At 46.4% G+C, this 25,535-nt stretch overlaps 1 protein-coding gene across 1 annotated transcript in view; it reads left to right on the top strand.

Moving 5' to 3' along the window:
- Positions 1–25,535, top strand: part of CLIC6 (chloride intracellular channel 6) — a 60,738-nt gene that overhangs the window by 25,703 nt on the left and 9,500 nt on the right. The window contains exons 2-5 of the mRNA XM_013964117.2: positions 18,876–18,985; positions 20,204–20,329; positions 20,912–21,018; positions 22,180–22,361. Of these exons, the coding sequence (XP_013819571.2) occupies positions 18,876–18,985; positions 20,204–20,329; positions 20,912–21,018; positions 22,180–22,361 (525 nt within the window). The remainder of the gene's footprint in view (positions 1–18,875; positions 18,986–20,203; positions 20,330–20,911; positions 21,019–22,179; positions 22,362–25,535) is intronic.

The raw sequence follows: 25,535 nt of genomic DNA, 5'->3' as shown, positions 1-25,535 counted from the left end.
ATCGAATTCCTGCATTGGCAGGCAGGTACCAGGAGCCACCAGGGCAGCCCTCTGCTGTGTGTTTCATAATGGGTTCCTGCAAATCACCTTCCTGAAAGGACGTGGGATAAGATAAACAAGCAGGTAACCCAGCCAGGGCCCTAGAGGCATTAATCCTGGGGAGGGGTCTTGCTGGAGCTGGAAAGAAAGTGAAAGTGTTAGTTGCTCCATTGTGTCCGACTCTTTATGACCCCATGGACTGTAGCCCACCAGGCTCCGCTGTCCATGGGATTCTCCAGGCAGGAATACTGGAGTGGGTTGTCATTTCCTTCTCCGGGGATCTTGCCGACCCAGGGAGCTAGAGCCTCTCCATTTGGACATGAGCCAGTGTCCAGAATGGGATGAAGAGGATGGACTCTAGATGACTCTTGGGTTCAAGGCCTGCTGTGTGACCTTGGACAGGTTACGCTATCCTTTCTGTATCTCAATTTCCACACCAACTAATTGAGATAGTAATAGTGTATGTATCTAATAGAGTTGCTGTCAGGATGTATTGCGTTAATATCAGTAGAGTGTTTAGAACTAGGACTTGCAAAGAGTAAAGGCTCTGTGTTAGTTGCTATAATCATCACCATTTCCGTCACCACCATCTTATCAGACCGCTGTCATCACCATCAACATCATCATTTCATAACACAACTATTTTGTTTGTAATAACATTGACAAAAGACAGATTGGGAATCTGTGAATCTCTTAGGGCCTTGGGTGAACTGTCTTGAGAAGATGCCTCTAGTTATATGTCTTCTTTTTTACAGTGAGAGATGGGAGCTGAGTTCCAAGCTGCCACTCACTAATTATACTGATCTTTTCAGGCCCAGGGGCTTCCCTGGTAACTCAGATGGTAGAATCTGCCTGCAATGCAAGAGACCCAGGTTTGATCCCTAGGTTGGAAAGATTCCCTGGAGAAGGGAATGCCAACCCACTCCAGTATCTTGCCTGGAGAATTCCCCAGGCAAGTCTCCAGGGGTCACAAAGAGTTGGACACGACAGAGTGATGAACACTTCAGCCCCAAATTCCCCAGGGGAGATGGACACTCAGGTTTGCCAGGGTTTCTTCCAGCTGCTGACCTGAGAAGGGGAGGGGTACCTAGAAGACTTTCCTGTTTGGGACAGAAGTTTTTGCTATTCTTTTTGACCCAAAAGGTCATATGGAGGGTCAAAGAGAAACCGTGGCCTTTGCTGAGCTTAATTTATGGATTTAAGAATGAGCGGGTGATGGTTTCTGTCTCCTCTGTGTGGTGCCCTTTAGTCTGGAGTGTCTGTCACACCCAGAGATGGGCTGTTCTGGGGTCGATTTGTCACCTGACTTTCACTGCCTGTTTAAAATGGTTTTCATTATTTTATTTCTTAGATCTCAGTGATACTCCACCCACTTCCCTCTCTTTGTGCACCTGGTGGTTATGATTGTTAATCTTAAGAAACCACTATGCCAATATAAATATATCTGCACTACAGTTTTTTTTTCCCAATCTCAACTCTTTCCTGATGATTCTCAAATAAGGTAGGTCATCTTATAGGAAAAAAAAATAAGCCCTCAATTAAGCAAGAATGTTGAAAATAATTCAAGGTTTTCATCCTCTAATTTAAGAGGAAGGAATAGCACCTTTTGCTAGTGTCCAGTCTCTCAGCGGCCCCTCAGTTCTCTTCTTCTTCTTCTTCTTCTTCTTCTTTTAATTACTTCAGTAGGCCCAAGACCTGCTGGCACATTTTTTAAAAAATAATTTTTTTATTATTTTTTGGCCTCATCGAGTGGCATGCAGGGTCTTCCTCTCTCAACCAGGGGTCGAACCTGTGCCCCATGAAGCTGAAGCACTGAGTCTTAACCAATGGACTGCCAGGGAAGTTCCCCTCAGTTTACTGAACCAAGCACCGTTAGAAGGAAATAGGAGGTTCATATATAGTAATATGTCATGCTGTGGAAAGGTGAGTCTTAGCATCCTTATGTGGGAGTGTTCTGATTTCATTTCAATTTGCTATTTCCTCAATTACCTGGAACTTCAGAGGCTAAACCTGAGAGTCTGGAAGATCCTGACTGAAATGCTGAACAAACGACTCTTCCAGGGGCTGTGGTTTAATGTAGGCTTAACTCAGTATCCAGGGTGTCCATGATGGAGGGCAGTTTTTTCAATGATCTGTTGATTTAATTACTTTTTATTTTTATTTTATCTTATTTTATTTAAAAAAAATGTATTTATTTATTTGACTGTGTCAAGTCTTAGTTGCGGCATGTGGGATCTTTCCTTGTGGTGCACAGACTGTCTAGTTGTGGCATGCAGGCTTAGTTGTTCTGTGGGATGTGGGGTCATAGTTCCAGACTAGGAATTGAACACACGTCCCCTGCATTGCAAGGCGGATTCCTAACCACTGGACCACTGGGGAAGTCCCATGATTTAATTACTTTTTAGTTTTATTTCTTAAATTTTTTAAAATTGAGATATAATTGACATACATTATACAGCTTCAGGTGTACAACACCATGAAATGACATTTGTGTATTTTTTAAAGTGATCGCCCCAACAAGTGTAGTTAACATAAATCATCTTACAGAGTTACAACATTTTTCTTCTTTCTTGTGGTGAGAACTTTTAAGATCTACTCTCTTAACAACTTTCAAATATTCAATAGAGTATCATTAGCCATAATTGCCATGCTGTTCATTACATTCCCATGACTTATTTAATACATGGAAGTTTGTACCTTTCAACCTCCTTCACCCATTTCACCTCCCTCCCTCCCCATCTCTGGCAACCAAACACTAACCTATGAGGTTTTTCTTTTTCAGATCCCATGTAGAAATGAGATCTTACGGTGTTTGTCTTCTTGTGTCCTCAAAAGCCCTCAAGGTCTCTCCTTTGTCTGTAATGGCAAGTATCTCCATTGTCACTAATGGCAAGATTTCAATCTTTTTTATAGATTAATAATATTAAATTGTGTGTGTGTATATATAGAGAGAGATAGTAGTGGTGGTATAGTCGTTCAATCGTGTCCGACTCTTGTGACCCCATGGATTGTATGTAGCCGTCCAGGGTCCTCTGTCCATGGGATTTTCCAGGCAAGAATACTGGAGTGGGCTGCCATTTCCTTCTCTAGATATACTTACCTAAAGATATATATATACACACACACCTGAAGATATATGTAGCTGGAGAAGGGAATGTATCTGGAGTCCCTGGGGTCACAAAGAGTTGGACACACTGAGCGCAATATATACATATCACATTGCTTTATCCGTTCATCTGCCAGTGGACACTTGGTTGTCTCCATATCTTGGTTATGAACGTGGGGATGCATATAGCTTTTTCTAGTTAGTGTTTCTGCACTGATCACATTCAGAGATGGGCAGTTCTGGGGGAATATTTGTTACCTGCACTGCACTCTTGATTTTTAACTGCTTCTCTTTCCCGAAGGTGGTCTGACAGCTGGGAGGAGGAAGGCCGTTTCTTTAATAGCTGACCCTGCGCTGCTGCGGAGTTTGCCAAGATTGTCTTAAGTTCCCACCTCCCTTCCCCACCCCTCATGGACTTCAGCCTCTCTTCATCTGTTCTCCCTTCCAGGGACCTATAGTCTTGGATCCTCACCTTTCAAGGATCAGCTGCCTAATCTGATCAATGGGTTACGTTCATCTGTGCTGAAGTTTTTCTGGTTCGGGAGGAACAAAGCCCCACTTCTAGTTTACTCAGTTCAGTTGTGTCCAACTCTTTGCGACCCCATGGACTGCATGCAGCACACTAGGCTTCCCTGTCCATCACCAACTCCCAGAACTTGCTCAAACTCATGTCCATCGAGTCAAAGATACCATCCAACCATCTCATCCTCTGTCATCCCCTTCTCCTCCTTTTCCTTCTTCTGGGTTACTCGAAAGTTGTTACTAATGCTTTTTTTTGACCCACTCAAAAAATAAAGCTGTCATCTGAGTGGACAATGGGGTGACCAGCCATCCTAGCACTCCTGAGACTTGGTGAGGGGGCTGATGAGGGATTTCCAACTTTAAAATCATCACAGTCCCAAACAAACCAGATCACTCAGCCCTTGGCCTTTTGGGTGGTAGGAGAAAGAAGCCCCAGGACAGACAGCCTGGGGAGAGAACTAGGGGTGGTGAGGCTGGGCTTGCTGATAACCCTTTCCAGGGGTGAGACTGGTTCCCCTGTATTTCAATGAACTCCTTGTGATAAGGAGCTTCCTAGAACATCTGAGTACAGTGATCACTGGCTCCTCAACGTGAGTTTTCCTGGAATGGCTTCCACAGCCTGACCGTGTGCAGTGGATGCTGTCAGTGGTGGGTGGGAAGAACCTGTCCCACGCACTGTCGTTAATCATTGGTTCCACAGAGTCTGGCATGGTTTTCCCCGAAAGGAATGGAACCAATAGGAAATAATGAAGGAACAGTTTGGTGTAACACCAGGCAGAGCCGAGGATAGTATGGTCAGCGGACTTCAGAAAAGGCAAAATGAAATACTGACCAGAGAGTCACAGAAAAGGGTCCAGAGCTTGGGAGAACTTACTGACTTGAGTGGGAGAGAGGTGGTAGTGGGATGGACAGGAAGGTGACGTGGGATGTTGAAGGACAGCATTTAAGGGGAATGATTGACTCCACTGGCCGGCATCTGTTAGACCGTGGAGAGGAGGAAGGAGAAGGGAAGGAAGGCGAAGGAGGAAAGAAGGGAGGCATAACAGATTATCAATTGTTTCCTCATGTCTGGCACTGCCCTGTGTGTTCTGTATAACATCTCATTCATTCTCACCCGACACGGAGGGGCAGGTGCAATTAACCCTCTGTTGTAAACGAGCGAAGAGCTACCCTGGGAGGTCAGGTGCTCTGCCCGTGTCACACACTATTGAGAGCAACATGACTGGAGTCTGCACTTGGGCAACATTCCGGCAGAATGAGCCCAGACAGTGGCATTTTATCTGGGTTCGTCTTGTCCAGGATACAGTAAAGATCAGAGGGGCTAGAAATCCCAGGAAGGAGAGACCCATCTGGAGACTGCTGCAGGAATCTGGGTGGGAGGCTAGGAGACCTGGGCAAAAAGGATTTCAAAGGAGAAAGCTGTGTTGGGGTCTAGTGATGTTCAGGAAAAGGGTGGTGTTGGGGGGTCTGGTTTCCATCTTGAGGGCTTGGAGAGGAGTTGTGATCGTTAACTGGATCTAGTTTACAAGAACGTGAGTGATCTTTATTCACCTAATTGTGTTTGGGTCTTTGGGCAGGTTGTTTATTAGTCCCTCTGAGCCTTGGTTTCTTCATCTGTGAAATGGGAGTAGAAATAGGACATCTTACAGGAGTTTGAGAGGATCTGTTGTTCAGTTGCTCAATCGTGTCCGACTCTTTGTGACCCCATGGACTGCAGCATGCCAGGCTTCTTGTCCTTCACCGTCTCTTGGAGTTTGCTCAGACTCATGTCCATTGAGTCGGTGATGCCATCCAAGCATCTCATCTTCTGTTACTCTCTTCTCTTGCCCTCAATCTTTCCCAGCATCAAGGTCTTTTCTAATGCGTTGGCCCTTAGTATCAGGTGGCCGAAGTATTGAAGCTTCAGCTTCACCATCAGTCCTTCCAATGAATAGGTTACCTTTAGCATTGACTGATTTGATCTTGCAGTCCAAGGGACTCTCAGTCTTCTCCAGCACCACAGTTTCAAAGCATCAGTTTTTCAGTGCTCAGCCTTCTTTATGTTTTAACACGTACATCCGTACATGACTTTTGGAAAAACCATAGCTTTGACTAGACGGACCTTTGCCTGCAGAGTGACATCTCTGCTTTTTAATACGCTTGTCTAGGTTTGTCATAGCTTTTCTTCCAAGGAGCAAGCATCTTCTAATTTCTTGGCTGCAGTCACCATCCACAGTGATTTTAGAGCCCAAGAAAATAAAACCTGTCACTGTTTCCATTGAGAGGATTGAAGCCCATGTCTATAAATAGTTTGGAAAGACTTGAAGTCAGAATAGGGCTTTAAAAAGTGTTACTTTGTAGAGATCACCTTCAAAATTGCTGATTTGGGGGCGGCACATTTGCTTCCAAAGGGCTTCCCTGGTGGCTCAGATGGTAAAGCGTCTGCCTACAATGCTGGAGACCTGGGTTTGATCCCTGGGTTGGGAAGATCCCCTGGAGAAGGAAATGGCAACCCCTCCAGTATTCTTGCCTGGAAAATCCCATGGACAGAGGAGCCTGGCGGGCTACAGTCCCTGGGGTTGCAGAGTCGGACACGTTGAGTGACTTTACTTACTTACTTTTTGCTTCCAAAACATTCTAGTTTGATAAGGAAGAGATGGACTTCCTTGTTTCTCCTCTGCTTGGTTAAAATAGCCTTTTTCCACATGGATCTGCAGTTCCAGCATGTTGAACACCAAGTCCTGATGGGGGAGGGATTGCCTTCTTCCCTCATTGTATGAAACTCATCCTCCCTCAGATGAAAGTGTTAGCTGCTCATTAGTATCTGACTCTTTGCGACCCCATGGGCTGTAGCCCACCAGGCTTCTCTGTCCATGGGATTCTCCAGGCAAGAATACTGGAGTGGGTTGCCATTTCCTTTTCCAGGGGATCTTCTGGACCCAGGGATCGAACCCAGGTCTCCTGCATGGCAGGCAGATTGATTACCCTCTGAGCCACCAGGGAAGCCCAGATGATGGTGGATAAATGACGGAGGCCTGCGGCATTATTTCTTGAAAAGGATGCAGTTTCCCTGGGCTTATCAGCCCTGCTGTCAGTCAGGTGCCCCCAGCTCACCACATACCTTTTCCTCTGGACTTTTCCCTAAGAGGCTGGGGTAACTCCCAGATGCAAATGCCAGGCAGGGGCTCTGCTGTTTTGCCTCCTGGCTGAGGATCTGTTTGTTTTTGCAATTAAGAAAGCAACTTCAGTTGTTAATTTTCACTTGGAATAGATATAGGAGGCGTTAGATTTGGGGGGCGCAAAAAAAAATCAGTACTTCTTTAAGGCCTATACAGTTTGGCATGAAAACCGCACTAATTGAGTCTTGTTATAAAGTACCCTAAATTCCCTAATTGTTCTGGGCCCTGCAGATCTAGAAGAGGAATGATGACAGTAGTAATAATTTTAATAGCCGCCTTTATTGGGCGCCCAGGAGACTCCAGTGTGTAGCACCCAGAGATCCTCCAGGGCGCAGGAATTCTCATCTTGGCCTTTAAATGGAGAAAATGAGACTTGGGGAGAACAAATGGTTTGCCTGAGGCCACTCGATTAGTAAGGAGTGGGGCCCAAGTTCACACTGGCCTTTCCTGGCCCCACACCCGTCCTCCTGGACTGCATTGCCTCTGAGAGATTTCATGTTGCTCAAAACAGAAACTTCAAGGTGTCTGGCAAACAGGAAGAATTGTATATACATTTTGTCAAACGTACAGATTATTCAAAACCAAGAAGTTTCAGATTGATTTAAATTTTGCATTCTAAGTCAAACCTCAAGTCCAAGAGGCTTTGGGAAGACTTTGCTGCCCATGACCTGAGTGCCTCCTGTTCTGATCCTCTCCCACTTCCCTCCCCTGTCTTTTTCCTTCTTTCTCCCCCACCCCTCCCTCCTCTCTGTCTCCCCTCCCCCTTCCCACCTCTCCTTTTCTTCTGTTCTGCTCCTGTTGAATGCTGCTCTCCTTGGGTGATCTCTTAATCGCGAGACATTGTGAGCTTCTTTTCCTTTTTAAAATTTTTATTTCCAGTACATAAATTTATTCATACAAACATTCTAAAAATGTACAATTTTTCCTTTTTTAACAAAGTATAAAACATAACCCCCCAAAACCAAAATATTAGACATCTATAATTCAAAATCAAGCAAGCAGAATATTTGTAATATATGTACTTACAAATATTTGCAAAACTGTATCTTTTTAAAATATAAAGTTACATGCAATTTTGTAGAATAGTCATAAAAGTATGGCTCAAAAATGGGAGAATTTTCCTCCATTCCTAAGAAGAAAATTTGTCCCTTAGGAAGCTCTGAAGATTCAGGAGTACACAAGGTCTTCCATTTCAGCACCTTGTCTTTGTGAGCTTTTTAAAAAAATCAAGAGTTCATGGACACTGGCCTTGAGAAGAAAGAGGAAGGCAGGCCTGGGAGGCACTTTGTGAAGTGGTCCAGGCTTCAGGTGCTTGGAGCCATGGGATTCAGGCCCTTAGTGTTTCACACATGGAGTGTTTACTGTGGGCCTGGAACTCCGCCATGTCCTGCGGGACCCTTGGCTGAAGGAAGACAGGTCCCTGGCTGTAGACACTGGCTGTGTGGATGGTTAGGGAGATCCTGGAGCTCCCACCTACTTCCCTGGGAGCAAGGAAAGACCTAGGAGGAGCATCTCCCACCTGTCACTCCTAGTGGCAGGTGGACATGGTGGGTTCAGGCTGGGCTCTAGGGGTGCACATGCAGAACTGCACCCACGTTTCTCTTTACCAGCACCCCAAGCTCACCCTCCCACCCTCCTGGGGTTGAGTTTATAGCTCCCACCTTCCAGGAGGGGTGCTCAGCCACCCCTGGCGTCAGTCATAAGATGGTGTGTGTGCAGGAACCGTGGACATGGGAGGGCTGCCTGTCCAGCTCTGAGGCAGGATCTCTGCCATTGGCCTTGCAAGGTGGGTTTGATTGCCAGGCCCCAAAGCACATGGGGCCATCAGGCTTCCTGCAGAGGACCCTGGAGGAGTTCGTGGGAGTGTGCAGGCAGGTCTTGGAGCGGAGAGTCAGCTCTCATCCGGCTGGCTGCAGCTGTTCCTCTGGCTGTGTTGTCTCCAGCCTTCCACGGGGGCAGCTGCCAACAGAGGAGAGTCCTGACCAGCCCTTTGACCACATCGTTCTTCTTGGGTGAGCGTTGTTCTTCGTGGTTGCCTGTGGCCTCCCACATCAAACTGTCTTCTGACCTTCACCTCCTCAGATCAGCAGCTCTTTTATTCAGCCTGGTGGGCTATAGTCCATGGGGTCGCGAAGAGCTGAGCATGACTGAGCAACTAAACAGCAAGACCTCCCCCAGAATGTTGGGAACACCGTCCATCATTACTCACTGATTTTCTCTGGATCCCTGGGATGGAGTTGATTACATTAGCTCTTTGACCCCCCGGATCCCTCCCGCGTTTCTACAGGGACAAGAACACTTTCCTGCACATGGGATGAAAATTCTCTTCTTGTCTGGAGAACTCCATGGACAGAGGAACCAGGTGGGCTCTACTGTCCATGGGGTCACAGAGAGTTAGACATGATTGAGCAACTGACACTTTTCACTCTCATCTTCTTGGTTGGAAACCAGTGGTCGGAAAGGGGCAGAGTACTTCCAGTTTATTGCCTCTTCCTTTATCTTCCCTCCACCGTCGAACTGTTTTTTTTTTTCTTTTTTTCTTTTAATAGTTAATTGATTTTGGCTGCACTAGGTCTTCGTTGCTGTGGGCAGGCTCTCTCTAGGTGCGACGAGTAGGGGCTACTCTTTGTTGTAGAGCACAGTCCTAGGTGCACGGGCTTCAGTAGTTGCTGCACATGGGCTCAGTAGCTGTAGCACACGAACTGAGTTGCTCTGAAGCATGTGGGATCTTACTGGACCAGGGATCAAACCCATGTCCCCCTGCATTGGCAGGTGGATTCTCATCCATTGTCCCACCAGGGAAGTCTCCTCCAATTGTTTTTTCATGATCTTTACATGGAGTAAGGAAAAATGCTTCCTTTGCAGAATGTGTTTACCATTTAGGCCCTCATGGAATTTTCTAGAAAGAGACCCTGAAGGTGGGTTTCAGCTGGAGGGTCCGGTAAGGGTAATCTGGAGCCACCAGAGGGTCATCACCCATTTGTCAGGGGTTGGGGGGCAGTCCCTCACAGGCCGTGGGGAGTAGGAGTGACTTTAGTGGCAGGTGGGGGTGACTGGTGTTCCTTACGTGTCCCTCCAGCCCAGCCTTGGAAAGGTCATTGGCCGGAAGCAAAAAGCACTGAAAGGAAATTTAACAAAATGCTCCTCCACAAATTCTAAATGGAGTTAAGTGTGCAAAGAGTAGGTGAGAGTAGGTTCCGGTCTGAAGACCTGCTGACCTTTGTAGCGACATTTGAACCTTTACAGCTCGGGCTCTGAGGTGGGAGGTGGGCCTAGGCCAGGACTCAGCAGAATTACTAACATCCTCCAATGCCGCAAACAGGTTCCGGGGCAGACGAGATTTCTCAGAACATGTCAGAGGCATCAGTGCTTTTCTTTTGAGAATGACCATCATCGTAGGCACTCAGAAATGTTGTATTTCAAAAGGCGGACCTATGAATCTGGGTTATCCAAGTGCTTGGGTCTTCACTGGAAACAAAAAGACACTCTGATCTCTCAAACTGCCTAATTTGATTTTATCAGCAATTTATGCATACAAAAATTTCCCTGTAGGCTGAGAACTCTGCTGAGAAAACTTAGCCCAGTGTGTAATTAGCCTGAGAGAATTATCAGCATTGGAAAATAAAACTGCATATGATAAAATGTCCTAATTATGGCAGCCGTGTCAGGTTTTCACCCCTAATGCCTGTGTTGATCCCATCATCTCGTCTGATAATGACCATGATCGGGGCGATATTCCCTTGGTGTTGCCCAGTAATGGGCGGTAGACATGGCGTATCTTTGCCTTTATTTTTGCTGGCACATACTGGCATTGAAGCACATTAAAGTAATAAAATCAGGCAGCAAGGCATCCTAGTCACTCCCGCCATGTTCCTGTAAACCCCTCATTTACAACAGACCGAGACAGAAAAAAAAATTTTTTTTTTTTAGAGCAATTTAAGGTGAGGCAACACTGGATATGCAAAAATCTTTTATGGGCAGTCGTGGCAGCTGGTTGATTCTTCTAAAATGCCTGACAGCCTTAGATCAGCGCCCAAGCTGCGTCGGAACAATTCTGTTTGATGATCACATGGGTGGGCAATGTACAAAGGCGGCTTTCATCACTACCTTCTGGGCTGTGGGCATTGTGCCTTGCAGACCATCATTCCACCTTCCAGGTCCTGTGTTAAGTCCCAGTTCCAGTTCTGGGAAGGAACCTGTTAAGAAGGTGAAGTGTTTACCTGGCTGGATGACACAGGCCATTTTTAGGTTTTAAAAGATGTGTTGCTCCTCTCTCCCTTTTTGTTTCTCCTTAAGAAGGAGCTTCCAGGGTTCAGGAAAAACAGAGAACAATTTCAAGGGAAAACACTGGCCTGAGTTTGAGACCATGAAAGAGACAGAGCAGCGAGGCAGAGAGACCTGTTCAGGGTAGCTGTTCTCCAGATGCCATAGGAAGCGGTGGGTCCCAGGCACAGGGCTCTTGGTCAAAGTGCATTTCCTTGGGGATCTTGGCCCCGTTCAGCATAGAGTTATAAGAGGATTCTGGAGGTTAGAGACACAAGAGAGAAGGAAAACAAAATGGCCTGACTCTGCAAAACTTACCTCAGGCTTGACTGAGCTTAGTGTAACCACTATAAAAATAAGAGGTTTAGAAGCTGTGGAACAAGTCAGGACTGGCCAAAATACATGCCTTTGTGTCCCTGAACTTTCATCTCTTCCTTTGCCCCCTTTTCTTGTGTGACTCTGCCCAAACCTGCAGTAGTTAAGAAAGCACCATGATTTAGGAGGGGTCTCCAGCAACAAGCTGTTCAGAGTTTTATGTAGCTGAGCTCTGTACACAGCTGAGAGGAGACTGGGCAGTCTTCAAAGTGGCCAAAAGGCTCTGGGGCCCCCTGGCGGGGAGTGGCCTCAGGCAGCCACATGGGCATCTGCAGGGGTCCTGACTGTCACACTCCTAATCTGTCACAGACACCAGGCTGTTCAGTCGCTCAGTCATGTCTGACTCTTTGCTACTCCGAGGATTGCAGCACACCAGGCTTCCCTGTCCTTCACTGTCTCCCAGAGTTTACTCAAAAAACAAAACTCATGTCCAGTGAGTTGGTGATGCCATCCAACCATCTCATCCTCTGTCACCTCCTTCTCCTGCTGCCTTCAATCTTTCTCAGCATCAGGGTCTTTTTCAGTGAGTTGGCTCTTTGCATCAGGTGGCCGAAGTATTGGAGCTTCAGCTTCAGTATCAGTCCTTCCAATGACTATTTCCTTTAGGATGGACTGGTGTGATCTCCTTGCAGTCCAAGGGACTCTCAAGCATCTTCTCTAGCACTACACTTCGAAAGCATCAGTTCTTCAGTGCTCAGCCTTCTTTATGGTCCAACTACTGGAAACACCAGGTGGGCCTGCCCATAAATGCTAGAAGCGAGAAGGGAGAGCTGGAGGAGTTGGGGTCTGTGAAGCCAGAGCTTCACAGCTTAGGGAACTCTGAGGTCACTTATCTGAGTCTATTGGTGCCTCTTCATGTATATTAAATTCACCTATTATCTTTACACTTATGCAGCTAGATTTATCAGCTTGAAGTTCTTGTAGGAACCTTCTCATCAACTGATCATCCATTGGGGTGTGGTTCAAGCCATTCTGTCTTATGCATTAACCAGGGCGCTGCACCAGTCTTATCTCTTGTTCAAGGTGGGGCTGAGGCCCTGGACTGCCAGCATTATGTTACCTTGGCAAACTTTGTTAAAAATTCAGATCTCTGGACCCCATACAATGCCTATTGAATCTGACTCTGTATTTTTTAAATTAATACTTTTGCTTCTTTTTTTTTTTTTTAAACTGGAGTAAAGCATGCAGTAAAGGAAACAAACCTTAATTAAGACTTTGTCAAGGTGAGTATACCCACCATGTGCCACCACCCCACTCAAGCTATAGAATATTTCCACCATCCTAAGGGCTCCTTCCGCCCTTTCCAGACAATACCCAGCTTCCAAAGGCAGTTCTTCTGACTCCCAACACACAGTTTTCCTGTGTTTGAACTTCATCTACGTTGGACTCTCCTAAAGGACTCTTGAGTCTGGTTTCTTTCCCTCCATATCAGGTGTGTGAGATTTATCCACATTGCGGTTGTAGTAATGGCTGTTGTTTTCCACTGTGGTATGAGTGTATGGTGCAGTGTATGTGGTGTAGTGTAGGGTAGTATATGAGTCTGCATGCTAAGTTGCTTCAGGCGTGTCTGACCCTTTGTGACTCCATGGACTGTAGCCTGCAAGGCTCCTCTGTCCATGGGATTCTCCAGGCAGGAGGACTGGGGTGGGTTGCCGTGCCCTTTAGGGGATCTTCCCAATCTAGGGATCGAAGCCACATCCCTTATGTCTCCTGCATTGGCAGGCAGGTTCTTAACCCCCAGTGCCATCTGGGAAGCCCGTATATGAGTATACTACTGGAAGGTTGTTGCTGAATCACGCAAAGATGCCGGGATCCTTGGCCTCCTGAGGAGAATTCAGTCCAGGGTCAGAGACAAGGCTTCATCTCTCAGAGCTTCTGTGTCAGTCAGTCAGTTCAGTCGCTCAGTCGTGTCTGACTCATTGTGACCCCATGAATCGCAGCACGCCAGGCCTCCCTGTCCATCGTCATCTCCCGGAGTTCACTCAGACTCAGGTTCATCGAGTCGGTGATGCCATCCACCCATCTCATCCTCAGTCGTCCCCTTCTCCTCCTGCCCCCAATCCCTCCCAGCATCAGAGTCTTTTCCAATGAGTCAACTCTTTGCATGAGGTGGCCAAAGTACTGGAGTTTCAGCTTTAGCATCATTCCTTCCAAAGAACACCCAGGGTTGATCTTCAGAATAGACTGGTTGGATCTCCTTGCAGTCCAAGGGTCAAGAGTCTTCTCCAACACCAGAGTTCAAAAGCATCAATTATTTGGTGCTCAGCTTTCTTCACAGTCCAACTCTCACATCCATACATGACCACTGGAAAAACCATAGCCTTGACTAGATGGATTTTTGTTGGCAAATTAAGGTCTCTGCTTTTCAATACACTATCTAGGTTGGTCATAACTTTTCTTCCAAGGAGTAAACGTCTTTTAATTTCATGGCTGCAGTCACCATCTGCATTGATTTTGGAGCCCAAAAAAATAAAGTCTGACATTTGTTTCCACTGTTTCCTCATCTATTTCCCATAAAGTGATGGGACCAGATGCCATGATCTTCGTTTTCTGAATGTTGAGCTTTAAGCCAGCTTTTTCACTCTCCTCTTTCACTTTCATGAAGAGGCTTTTTAGTTCCTCTTCACTTTCTGCCATAAGGGTGGTGTCATCTGCATATCTGAGGTTATTGATATTTCTCCCGGCAATCATGATTCCAGCTTGTGCTTCTTCCAGCCCAGCGTTTCTCATGATGTACTCTGCATAGAAGTTAAATAAGCAGGGTGACAATATACAGTCTTGACATACTCCTTTTCCTGTTTGGAACCAGTCTGTTGTTCCATGTCCAGTTCTAACTGTTGCTTCCTGACCTGCATATAGGTTTCTGAAAAAGCAGGTCAGGTGGTCTGGTATTTCCATCTCTTTCAGAATTTTCCACAGTTTGTTGTGATCCACACAGTCAAAGGCTTTGGCATAGTCAATAAAGCAGAAATAGATGTTTTTCTGGAACTCTCTTGCTTTTCCTATGATCCAGCAGATGTTGGCAACTTGATCTCTGGTTCCTCTGCCATTTCTAAAACCAGCTTGCACATCTGGAAGTTCACGGTTCACGTATTGCTGAAGCCTGGCTTGGAAAATCCTGAGCATTACTTTGTTAGCGTGTGAGATGAGTGTAATTGTGCGGTAGTTTGAGCATTCTTTGGCATTGCCTTTCTTTGGTATTGGAATGAAAACTGACCTTTTCCAGTCCTGTGGCCACTGCTGAGTTTTCCAAATTTGATGGCATATTGAATGCAGTACTTTCACAGCATCATCTTTCAGGATTTCAAATAGCTCCACTGGAATTCCATCACCTCCACTAGCTTTGTTCGTAGTGATGGTTTCTAAGGCCCCCTTGACTTCACATTCCAGGATGTCTGCTCTAGGTGAGTGACCACACCATCATGATTATCTGGATCGTGAAGATCTTTTTTGTACAGTTCTTCCATGTATTCTTGCCACCTCTTCTTAATATTTTCTGCTTCTGTTAGGTCCATGCCATTTCACTCCTTTTTCAAGCCCATCTTTGCATGAAATTTTCCCTTGGTATCTCTAATTTTCTTAAAGAGATCTCTAGTCTTTCCCATTCTGTTGTTTGCCTCTATTTCTTTGCACTGATTACTGAGGAAGGCTTTCTTATCTCTTCTTGCTATTCTTTGAAACTCTGCTTTCAGATGCTTATATCTTTCCTTTTCTCCTTTGCTTTTCATTTCTCTTCTTTTCACAGCTATTTGTAAGGCCTCCCCAGACAGCCATTTTGCTTTTTTGCATTTCTTTTCCATGGGGATGGTCTAGATCCCTGTCTCCTGTACAGTGTCACGAACCTCAGTCCATAGTTCATCAGGCACTCTATCTATCAGATCTAGGCCCTTAAATCTATTTCTCACTTCCACTGCATAATCATAAGGGATTTGATTTAGGTCATACCTGAATGGTCTAGCAGTTTTCCCTACTTTCTTCAATTTAAGTCTGAATTTGGCAATAAGGAGCTCATGATCTGAGCCTCAGCCAGCTCCCGGTCTTGTTTTCTCTGACTGTATAGAGCTTTTCCATCTTTGGCTGCAAAGAATATAATCAGTCTGATTTCTGTGTTGACCATCTGGTGATGTCCATGTGTAGAGTCTTCTCTTGTGTTGTTGGAAGAGGATGTTTGCTACGACCAGTGCCTTCTCTTGGCAAAACTCTATTAGCCTTTGTCCCGCTTCATTCCATATTCCAAGGCCAAATTTGCCTGTGACTCCAGGTGTTTCTTGACTTCCTACTTTTGCATTCCAGTCCCCTATAATGAAAAAGACATCTTTTTTGGGTGTTAGTTCTAAAAGGTCTTGTAGGTCTTCATAAAACCGTTCAACTTCAGCTTCTTCAGTGTTACTGGTTGGGGCATAGACTTGGATTACTGTGATACTGAATGGTTTGTCTTGGAAACAAACAAAGATCATTCTGTCGTTTTTGAGATTGCATCCAAGTACTGCATTTCAGACTCTTTTGTTGACCGTGATGGCTACTCCATTTCTTCTGAGGGATTCCTGTCCACAGTAGTAGATATAATGGCCATCTGAGTTAAATTCACCCATTCCAGTCCATTTTAGTTCGCTGATTCCCAGAATGTCGACATTCACTCTTGCCATCTCTTGTTTGACCACTTCCAATTTGCCTTGATTCATGGACCTGACATTCCATGTTCCTATGCAATATTGCTCTTTACAGCATCGGACCTTGCTTCTATCACCAGTCACATCCACAGCTGGGTATTGTTTTTGCTTTGGCTCCATCCCTTCATTCTTTCTGGAGTTATTTCTCCACTGATCTCCAGTAGCATATTGGGCACCTAATGACCTGGGGAGTTCCTCTTTTGGTATCCTATCATTTTGCCTTTTCATACTGTTCATGGGGTTCTCAAGGCAAGAATACTGAAGTGGCTTGCCATTCCCTTCTCCGGTGGACCACATTCTGTCAGACCTCTCCACCATGACCCTCTCCTCTTGGGTGGCCCCACAGGGTATAGCTTTGTTTCATTGAATTAGACAAGGCTGAGGTCCTAGTGTGATTAAATTGACTAGTTTTCTGTGAATATGGTTTCAGTGTGTCTGCTCTCTGATGCTTTCTTGCAACACCTACCATCTTGGGTTTCTCTTACCTTGGACGTGGGGTATCTCTTCACGGCTGCTGCAGCAAAGCGCAGCCACTGCTCCTTACCTTGGACGAGAGGTATCTCCTCACCGCCACCCCTCCTGAACTTGAACATGGAGTAGCTCCTCTAGGCCCTCCTGCACCCGCGCAGCCATCACTTGTTGGACGTAGGGTTGCTCCTCTTGGCTGCCGCCCCTGACCTCAGATGCGGGGTAGCTCCTCTTGGCTGTTCCTGTGCCGTCACAGCCTGGCATTCTTGGCCGCTGCCCCTGACCTCGGACGCGGTGTAGCTCATCTTGGCTGCCGCTCCTCGTGCATGGGGTCCTTTTGTGTAATAAAGTTTATTATTAAAGTATAAAGGAGATAGAGAAAGCTTCTGACATAGACATCAGAAGGGAGCAGAAAGAGTACTCACTTGCTAATGTTAGCAATGGAGTTGTATACTCTCTAATGAATCCAAAGAATGTCTGGAGGTTGTAAAGTTCTCACCAGACCTACTCCCATAATTTACATTATAAGATAACAGAATTAGCCAGAAGGTTTAATCCAGAGACTGTCCTCAGGCAGGATACATAATCCTAAGGAATGTGGAGGAAAAAAGAAAGTTTGTCCTTTCTTCCTCCTTGAGAATTCCAGACCCCTCTCTCCTTGGGGACCCCTAGACTTCTTATCAACCTTCCTAGGAAATGACTCTCTCACTACCATTTATTTATTCATTCTACTCTTGGTGGTGTCTGAGTTGTTTCCAGGTTTTGGCTATGACACTAAAGCTGCTAGGAATATTCATTTAAGTGCTTTTTGTGCCCCTAACACTCATTTCTGTTGGGAGTGGAATTGCTATGTCATAGCATGAATGCATGTTTATTTCGGGTAAATAATCGCCAAACAGTTTTCCAGAGTGGTTGCACCAATTTGCACTCTCACCAACAGTGGATGGGGAGTCCGCTGCTCCACATTCCTGTCCACACTTGATATTGTCTGGGCTTTTCATTTTAGCCATTCTAGTAGGTGTGTCATCGAATTTATTTGCGGTTATAAATTGCATTGCCCTGTCAGCTGTTAAGAACTTTTTCATGTGCTTGTTGGCCATCTGGGCTTTGTCTTTGTGAAGAGGCTGATCGAGTGTCTTTTAAAACTGAGTTTGGGGTCTCTTATCAACTCTACATTTGTAGGAACAGCTTGTTATTAACCACCTCTCCAGGTGACTTAAGAACTTCATGCCAGAGAACCACCTCTGAAGAATTTCTTAAGATGCCCAATTTTCTCGAAGCATCTTTTTTCCTTTCTTCAATTCTCAAACCAGCAATTAACTTTCTCCCTTTCTGTTGTTCAGGTTATAGTTTCAGTGCTTTCCTGTCAATTCCGTTTGGACCGCAGGTGGAATAAATGGACTTCTGGCCTAAATATGGCCATTTCTGTCATCAGAGCCCGGCTGAGTCTCCTGGTCTTTCCAGCAGCATTTTGTTAGCGCTATAACTTTGTTGGGAAGAGAAGGAAGAGATTGGGAACTGCCTCAAGAGGACGAAGTCTGCGGCTCCCTTCTCTTCTCTTATATCTGCCATTCTTTTCTCCCGCAAGCCCACAGAAGGGAGGATGTCTGCTGAGTGTTCTTCTGTGCCTGCGTCCGGGTACCTGTGTGTGGATGTGACCCTCTCAGGTTATCAGGGAGACATTGTTTCTACCTGTTTTCCTACCCTCCATATCAACTGTGAACAATCTGCCATCTAAGTACAAATGCTCCCAAATGGAGGAGGGGACCTAAACATTTTAGTGTCCCAGGGTCCTAGAACTCATAGGAACTAGCCCTTATTCCAGAGATGGAAACAGTAGAGAATGCTGGGCATTGAGTCCCAGTGGGAGAGCCTGCTGGTCTTTTTCACAAATGATCATCCTGGCAAGAGAGCTGTGTCTCTAAAGAGGATCAAGAGATGGAGGGAGGGGAAAAGTATGTCTTTCTTTTTTGCCTTTAGTAATAAAGGGGGTTCCCTCTGGCTGCTCTTTCCCCTCTGAGAACCACTATTCAGAGGCCCCAAATGGCAGGACGTGGTGAGGAGATGGAAGGAAGGCAGAAGGCTCAGTGAGTGCGTGTGTCCTCCCCGCCCACACCTCCCACTTGGAGGCTGGGGGAAGGGACCTCAGAAGGCTACTTACAGTATCATCACTGTTAATAAACATTCACCATGATTTTGTGTGCGTGCAGAGCGGAGTCTGGCATTTGTAACTGTGAGGCTGGCTCTGATGATGATCTCCTCTTCCTTTTGCAGGCTGGCTGTGATGGTGAGAGTATTGGCAATTGCCCATTTTCTCAGCGTCTCTTTATGATTCTCTGGCTGAAGGGCGTTATATTTAATGTGACAACAGTGGACTTGAAAAGGTAAGACCTAGTTTCTGCAGTATTGAAATAAACATCCCCAGTTCCCTATACACGCAGGCACACAGAGAGACACCCGGGCGGACACAGACAGACACACAGACACAGGCACACACACAGAGATGGAGACACGCGTCCACACAGACACACAGACACAGTGCATACACAGACCCAATATAGACACAGACACACACACACTCAGACAGACAGACAGACATGCACAGAGGCACAGAGGGACACAGACAAACAGGTGCACGCACACACAGAGATGGAGACACGCATCCACACAGACACGCAGACACAGTGCATACACAGACCCAATACAGACACAGACACACACACACACACACAGACAGAGACACACACAGACAGACACGCACATAGGCACACAGAGATGCAGACACACAGGCGTGCACACACACAGATGGAGACACACAGACACATAGACATAGGCACATACACAGACACACACACAGACACACACAGAGACAGACACGCACAGAGGCACAGACACAGACACAGATGCACACGCACAGATGGAGACAGGCGCATACATAGACACAGACACACACACACACACGCACACAGACGGAGACACACTGAGACAGAAACACACAGGTACACACATACACACTCCTAGGATCCGTGGGCCCTGTTCTGGGCACGTCCACCCTGGGTCAGGACCCGTGGGCCCTGTTCTGGGCACGTCCACCCTGGGTCAGGACCCGTGGGCCCTGTTCTGGGCACATCCACCCTGGGTCAGGACCCGTGGGCCCTGTTCTGGGCATATCCACCCTGGGTCAGGACCCGTGGGCCCTGTTCTGGGCATATCCTCCCTGGGTCAGGACCCTGGATTGGGGTGGGTGTACGTGGGCCACAGAGTCATTACAGGATGGGGTCAGATGTAACCTGGAAGGAGTAGGAGGAGGGGAACTGGGAGGAGCCTGCCCACCCCATGACTGGTCAGCCGTGACTCTCTCTGGAGCCTGCCTGAGCCCCGCTCCTGGCTGATAACACTGGGAAGGGTCAACTTTTCAGCCCCATCTCCAGATAAAGGGCCACACTCTCCTTGCCAGTAGGACAGTTTGTAAACGCCAGTTGCCTTTGAAATTCTCAAGGGTGGTTTCTCTTCCACTGGTGTGTGCATGTGTGTGTGTGTGAGGGCCTGCTTAAGCCTAGGCAATGATCCCAACCCTGGCACTGCCCTTCCCCCCTGCCCAGGAAACCCGCAGACCTGCAGAACTTGGCTCCCGGCACCAACCCACCTTTCATGACTTTTGACGGCGAAGTCAAGACAGACGTGAATAAGATCGAGGAGTTTTTGGAGGAGAAACTGGCTCCCCCAAGGTGGGCCTCGCCAGATGAGTGTCGGCAACTTGGTCGTCAGCTTTGCCCGTTCACAGACCGTTCTAAAGCTCTTGGCGCTGTGTTGGTTTCCTGTGGCTTACCTCCTGAGCTGCACCTGTGGTGTGCCACAGGAAGCACAGAGAGATCAGAAGCCCTGAGTCTAGGTGGCTTGGATTTCTCTACTCTGCATTTGGCAATTAGGGTTTGGTGGCAGGAAGTGGGCTGATGTCACGTGGGTGGCCTGTTTAGATGGCCTGTTGGGAATGTGTGTTACACGCAACATCGCAGCAGGCTGGGCCTGCAAGGGAGCCTTCTAGCTCATCACCTTTATTTCAGGAGGGAGAGAACTGAGACCAGCAAGGCGAGGGGGCACTCCATCCCAGGATGAGAACAGTCCATCCAGTGCTTTACTCTTGGCTGGTGTTACTCCCAACTTTGAAGATGGATAGAATAGGAAAACACTTAAGGAGCAGTTTTCATCTTTATATCTGCTCAAAGAAAGGCATTTCTTCCCCTCCTGCTTTGTATTCTTCTAACTCAAACATTGCTGATCTATGATACTCTCACTTTGAACTTTTCAAGGTACCCTAAGCTGGGGACCCAGCACCCTGAATCTAACTCTGCTGGAAATGATGTGTTTGCCAAGTTCTCAGCATTTATAAAAAACACCAAGAAGGATGCAAACGAGAGTGAGTCCCTCCCATCTTCCTGTTTTCTGTTTTCTTCATGGACCTCTATTCCACCTCTGGTGTGGCTTCTTATAAGATTCGGGGAATTCTGACTCACTGCACAGCGGGGAGGGACCTGTGTATAGAAATAAAGAAAAAGCACCTCCTACTCTGAGCCTGCACATGGGTTTCAGGGACCGAGTGCTTTTCTAGAGATTGTCCAGAAAAGGAGATTTTTAGGAGAAAATCATCACCGCCAGTAGTTCCTTGCTCTCCCATGGGATTCAGGGTGAATGAACCTTCTATTGGTGCTTCCTTCATTATATGATTTCCATAAAGATTTTTTTTTAATTTTTAATTTTTAAAAAAATGTTTTGGTCGTATGGTGTAGCGTGTGGGATCTTAGTTCCTTGACCCTGCATTGGAAATGCAGAGTCGTTTTTAGTTTATTTATTTTTAGTTGGAATATAATTCCTTTAGCATATTGTGTTGGTTTCTGCCATACATCAACATGCATCAGCGATGGGTATATACCCATCCCCTCCCTCTTGAGGCTCCCTCCAACCTCCCATCCCACCTGGAAAGCACAGAGTCTTAATCATTCAGTTCAGTTCAGTCACTCAGTCGCGTCTGACTCTTTGCAATCCCACGGACTGCAGCACGCTAGGCCTCCCTATCCATCACCAACTCTCAGAGTTTACTCAAACTTACGTACATTGAGTTGGTGATGCCCACCATGAAAGTTTTTCCATATAGGTTTTTGAATAAATGAATGAGTTCTAGAAGCAGCAGTGTTGTGTAGAGAGCAGAAATATTTTCCAAGGAGAAGTGAGTCTTTTATTTAGATCTCATAAACCCATCTGTCTCCTTCCTGACTCTTAACACTCACTGGCCATGCCTCAGGAGGGAAGGGACAAACTCCTTTTTTTTTGATATCTAGAGAGAGGAGGGCAGGAGGAGAAGGGGATAACAGAGGATGAGATGATTGGATGGCATCATCAACTCAATGGACATGAGTTTGAGCAAGCTCTGGGAGTTGGTGAAGGACAGGGGAGCCTGGCATGCTGCAGTCCACGGGGTCGCAAAGAGCTGGACATGACTGAGCCACTGAGCAACGACAAAGACAGAGGAGACGTGGACTTCCATGGCTCATCGCAGTTGTTTTCTGCCTTCCCATTTTAGTTTATGAAAGGAACCTGTTAAAGGCCCTGAAGAAGCTGGATAGTTATTTGAACAGCCCCCTGCCTGATGAGATAGATGCCTACAGTACCGAGGAAGCTGCTGTTTCTGGAAGGAAGTTCCTGGATGGCAATGAGCTCACGCTGGCTGACTGCAACCTCTTACCCAAGCTCCACATTATTAAGGTTTGTCCTTCCTTGTACGTCAGGTGCTGAATACATGAATGGGGCTTTGTTCCATTTGGTTTTGACTTGCGGTGTTTTTTTTTTTTTTTTTTGCCAAGACAATCTAAAATGAATTTAAAAGTCTAGCTCGTTTCTGTTTGCAGCAGCCAAGCCCCAAGTCTGAGATCTGTGGATGTTATTATCAGGTGTTCCTTGGAGGTTCTCATGAAGCATCTGAGAGCTTGGCTCTCATCCCTCCATCCTCACAGCTTATTTTTTCCAGTCTTAACCCTCACAGCCTAAAGACAAGCTCTGTGAAAGCAACTTAAGGGAATACATTGCTTATAGCTGGTATTTCACACTCCAGCCTTAGGGATGGTGTGTGGAATCTGCAAGGATTAAAATGTGAACTTGAGAAATTCCCTGGTGGTGGTCCAGTGGTTGGGACTCAGCGCTTTCACTGGGGTGGCCTGGGTTCAATCCGTGGGTGGGGAACTAAGATCCTACAAGCTGAGCAGTGCAGTCTAAAAACAAAAATAACAACCAAAAAACTAAGCCAACCTTCGGAAAAAAAAAGTTAACTCAGTCAATTGTTGGTGATGGGAAGAGTAAGCCTAACCCTGGGATAAGGGAGGAGGTTGGCTCTTAACACAGACCCCTTAACAGCTGGTAAGCTGCTGACAGCCCCTCGGCTGGACCGCATGCAGCAGCCTGTTTTTCCAGGTGATCAAACATGAAATAAGGGTCGCTGGTCATGTGTAATTAGGGTTTAAAGATGCCTACTAATTTAGAACGGTGCCTGCTCAGGGGCTCCAGTTGTGTCTGACTCTTTGTGACCCCGTGGACTATAGCCCACCAGACTCCTCTGTCCATGGGATTTTCCCAGCAAGTTTACTGGAGTGGGTTACCATGCCCTCCTCCAGGGAATCTTCCTGACCCGGGGAATGCACCCACGTCTCCTGCAATGCAAGTAGATTCTTTACCACTGAGGCACCAGGGAAGCCCTTTTAGAAATGTAAACCCAGCAGTTCAGCTCCTGACTTACTAAAAGCAGAGCTTCTGGGGGTGACTCTGAAATTCAGAAGCAGGTGACCCCCTCTTGGTCCCCGTAGTTACGGCTGCTCTCCAGGGTGCCCCGGTCTGGCTGTTACTCACAGCTGTTAGTTGTTGTGTCATTATCACTGTTGCTATGCCCTTGGTCCTCAGTAGCCCTAGAGGCCCCAGGAAGAAGCCCAACCCTTGTTCTGGGGCATCCTTAGTATTCAGATCATACCAGGTCCAGAACTAGGTCCTTGGTATAGGATAGGGAGATGGGAGAGAAGACATAGGGAAATACAAGTCAACAACCTTTTGTTCAATAATGCATTTATTTGGCATTTTATTTCAGTTCAGTCACTCAGTTGTGTCCGACTCTTTGCAACCCCATGGACTGCAGGTTCGTGGGGTCGCAAAGAGTCAGACACGGCTGAGCGACTGAACTGAACTGAATTGGACTGCAGCACTCTAGGCTTCCCTGTCCATCACCAACTCCCAGAGCTTCCTCAAACTCATGTCCATCAAATCAGTGATGCCATCCAACCATCTCATCCTCTGTTGTCCCCTTCTCCTCCAGCCTTCAGTCTTTCCCAGCATCAGGGTCTTTTCCAAGGAATTGGCTCTTCGAATCAGGTGGCCAAAGTATTGGAGTTTCAGCTTCAGCATCAGTCCTTTCAATGAATATTCAGGACTGATTTCCTTTAGGATGGACTAGTTGGATCTCCTTGCAGTCCATGGGACTCTCAAGAGTCTTCTCCAATACTATAGTTCAAAAGCATCAATTCTTCAGTACTCAGCTTTCTTTATAGTCCAACTCTCATATCCATACATGACTAATCTGGCATTTAGAAATTTACAAATTAGGTTCCCACCATCTGTGGCATGGCTATCCTGTGGGCGACTGGCCACCCCGTTACTCCAGTCATTCTTCGCCTTTCTTTTCCTTTCCGACTCCATTCCCAGCCTTGCCCCACTAATCTTTCTTCTCTCTTCCCTGATGTGTTCAAGGGGCACCAACCTGAAAGCTAAGCCTTGAGGATGCTGCTGATCCTCCAAGTGATTTTTAATAGCTGCCAGTGTTCTGATGTAAAGTTTCATGACAGCAACTCAATCCTTCAAACCTGCCACTCAAACCTGCCACATTGGTGATAATCCAAACTGTATATTTGGGAGCCATTTTCCAACAGATTATTTATGTCATTGTGTCTGGGTTAGTCCCTTTATTAAACATATTCTCATTATTGCTCTGACTAATGTAACATCACAGAAGCACATGGAGTTTAGGGAAGGCAAGTAAAAGACACACGTATACACACACATGCATACATATACAGATCAGTTGCCACTTGTTTAGTTCCTATAAAAAAAGACTCTTTATTATGTCAGTAGAGGGTGTAAACTTCAGAGTAAAATAAAGCACTCCACGGCTCCAATGGAAGACCTAACTGCAAAGTCTTCAAAGCCACTTAGCACTCAAAATACCCAGCAGCTTAATAATCTTCCAGGATGCAGCACTTTTGAAAGGCAATGAGAATCAGTCTATAGGAATTTATGGTAAGACAATGAGAAAATAGAGGACTTTATAATCTATTCACATCCTGAAACCAGCAAAAACATTCTGAAAATCTAAAGCATTATCTCCACCTTTAATTTCTTTTTGGCTGCATTGGGTAGCACCTGGGACCTCGGTTCCCCATCCAGGGATTGAATATGCACCTCCTGCATTGGAAGCTCAGAGTCTTAGCCACTGGACCACCAGGGAAGTCCCTCTCCACCTTATGTAAAATTAGAAAAGGAAGGACCACCAACTCAAAGGCTTAGACACTAGCTTCTCTAGATCTTCAGCAAGGTTTGGATGTCTGTAAAAGTACATAATACAGACTTGAAGTGCCCAACCTAAGCTTCTTTGTTTGAGGACAGAGCACCGAGTGGGCCAAGAGAGGCAGGGACAAGCCCTACGGAGATGAGATCTCTGTGGAGGCAGAGCTGAAGGTGAAACTGTTCAGAGGTGTCCCCTGTGTGTTCTGCCACTGTCCCCTGACCCAAAGGAACATGGAGGGGAGGAGAGAAGGAAAGAGGCATTCTGCTTTGTGACTGCTGAGCAGAGAAAAGAAATAAGCTTGGAATCATTCAGAAGAGAGACTGTAGATGACCTCAGCA

The sequence above is a fragment of the Capra hircus genome, chromosome 1, assembly GCF_001704415.2.
Source record: "Capra hircus breed San Clemente chromosome 1, ASM170441v1, whole genome shotgun sequence".
Classification (NCBI taxonomy): domain Eukaryota; kingdom Metazoa; phylum Chordata; class Mammalia; order Artiodactyla; family Bovidae; genus Capra; species Capra hircus.
The sequence above is the reverse complement of the archived record's forward strand: the minus strand, read 5'-3'. Positions and strand labels throughout refer to the sequence as shown.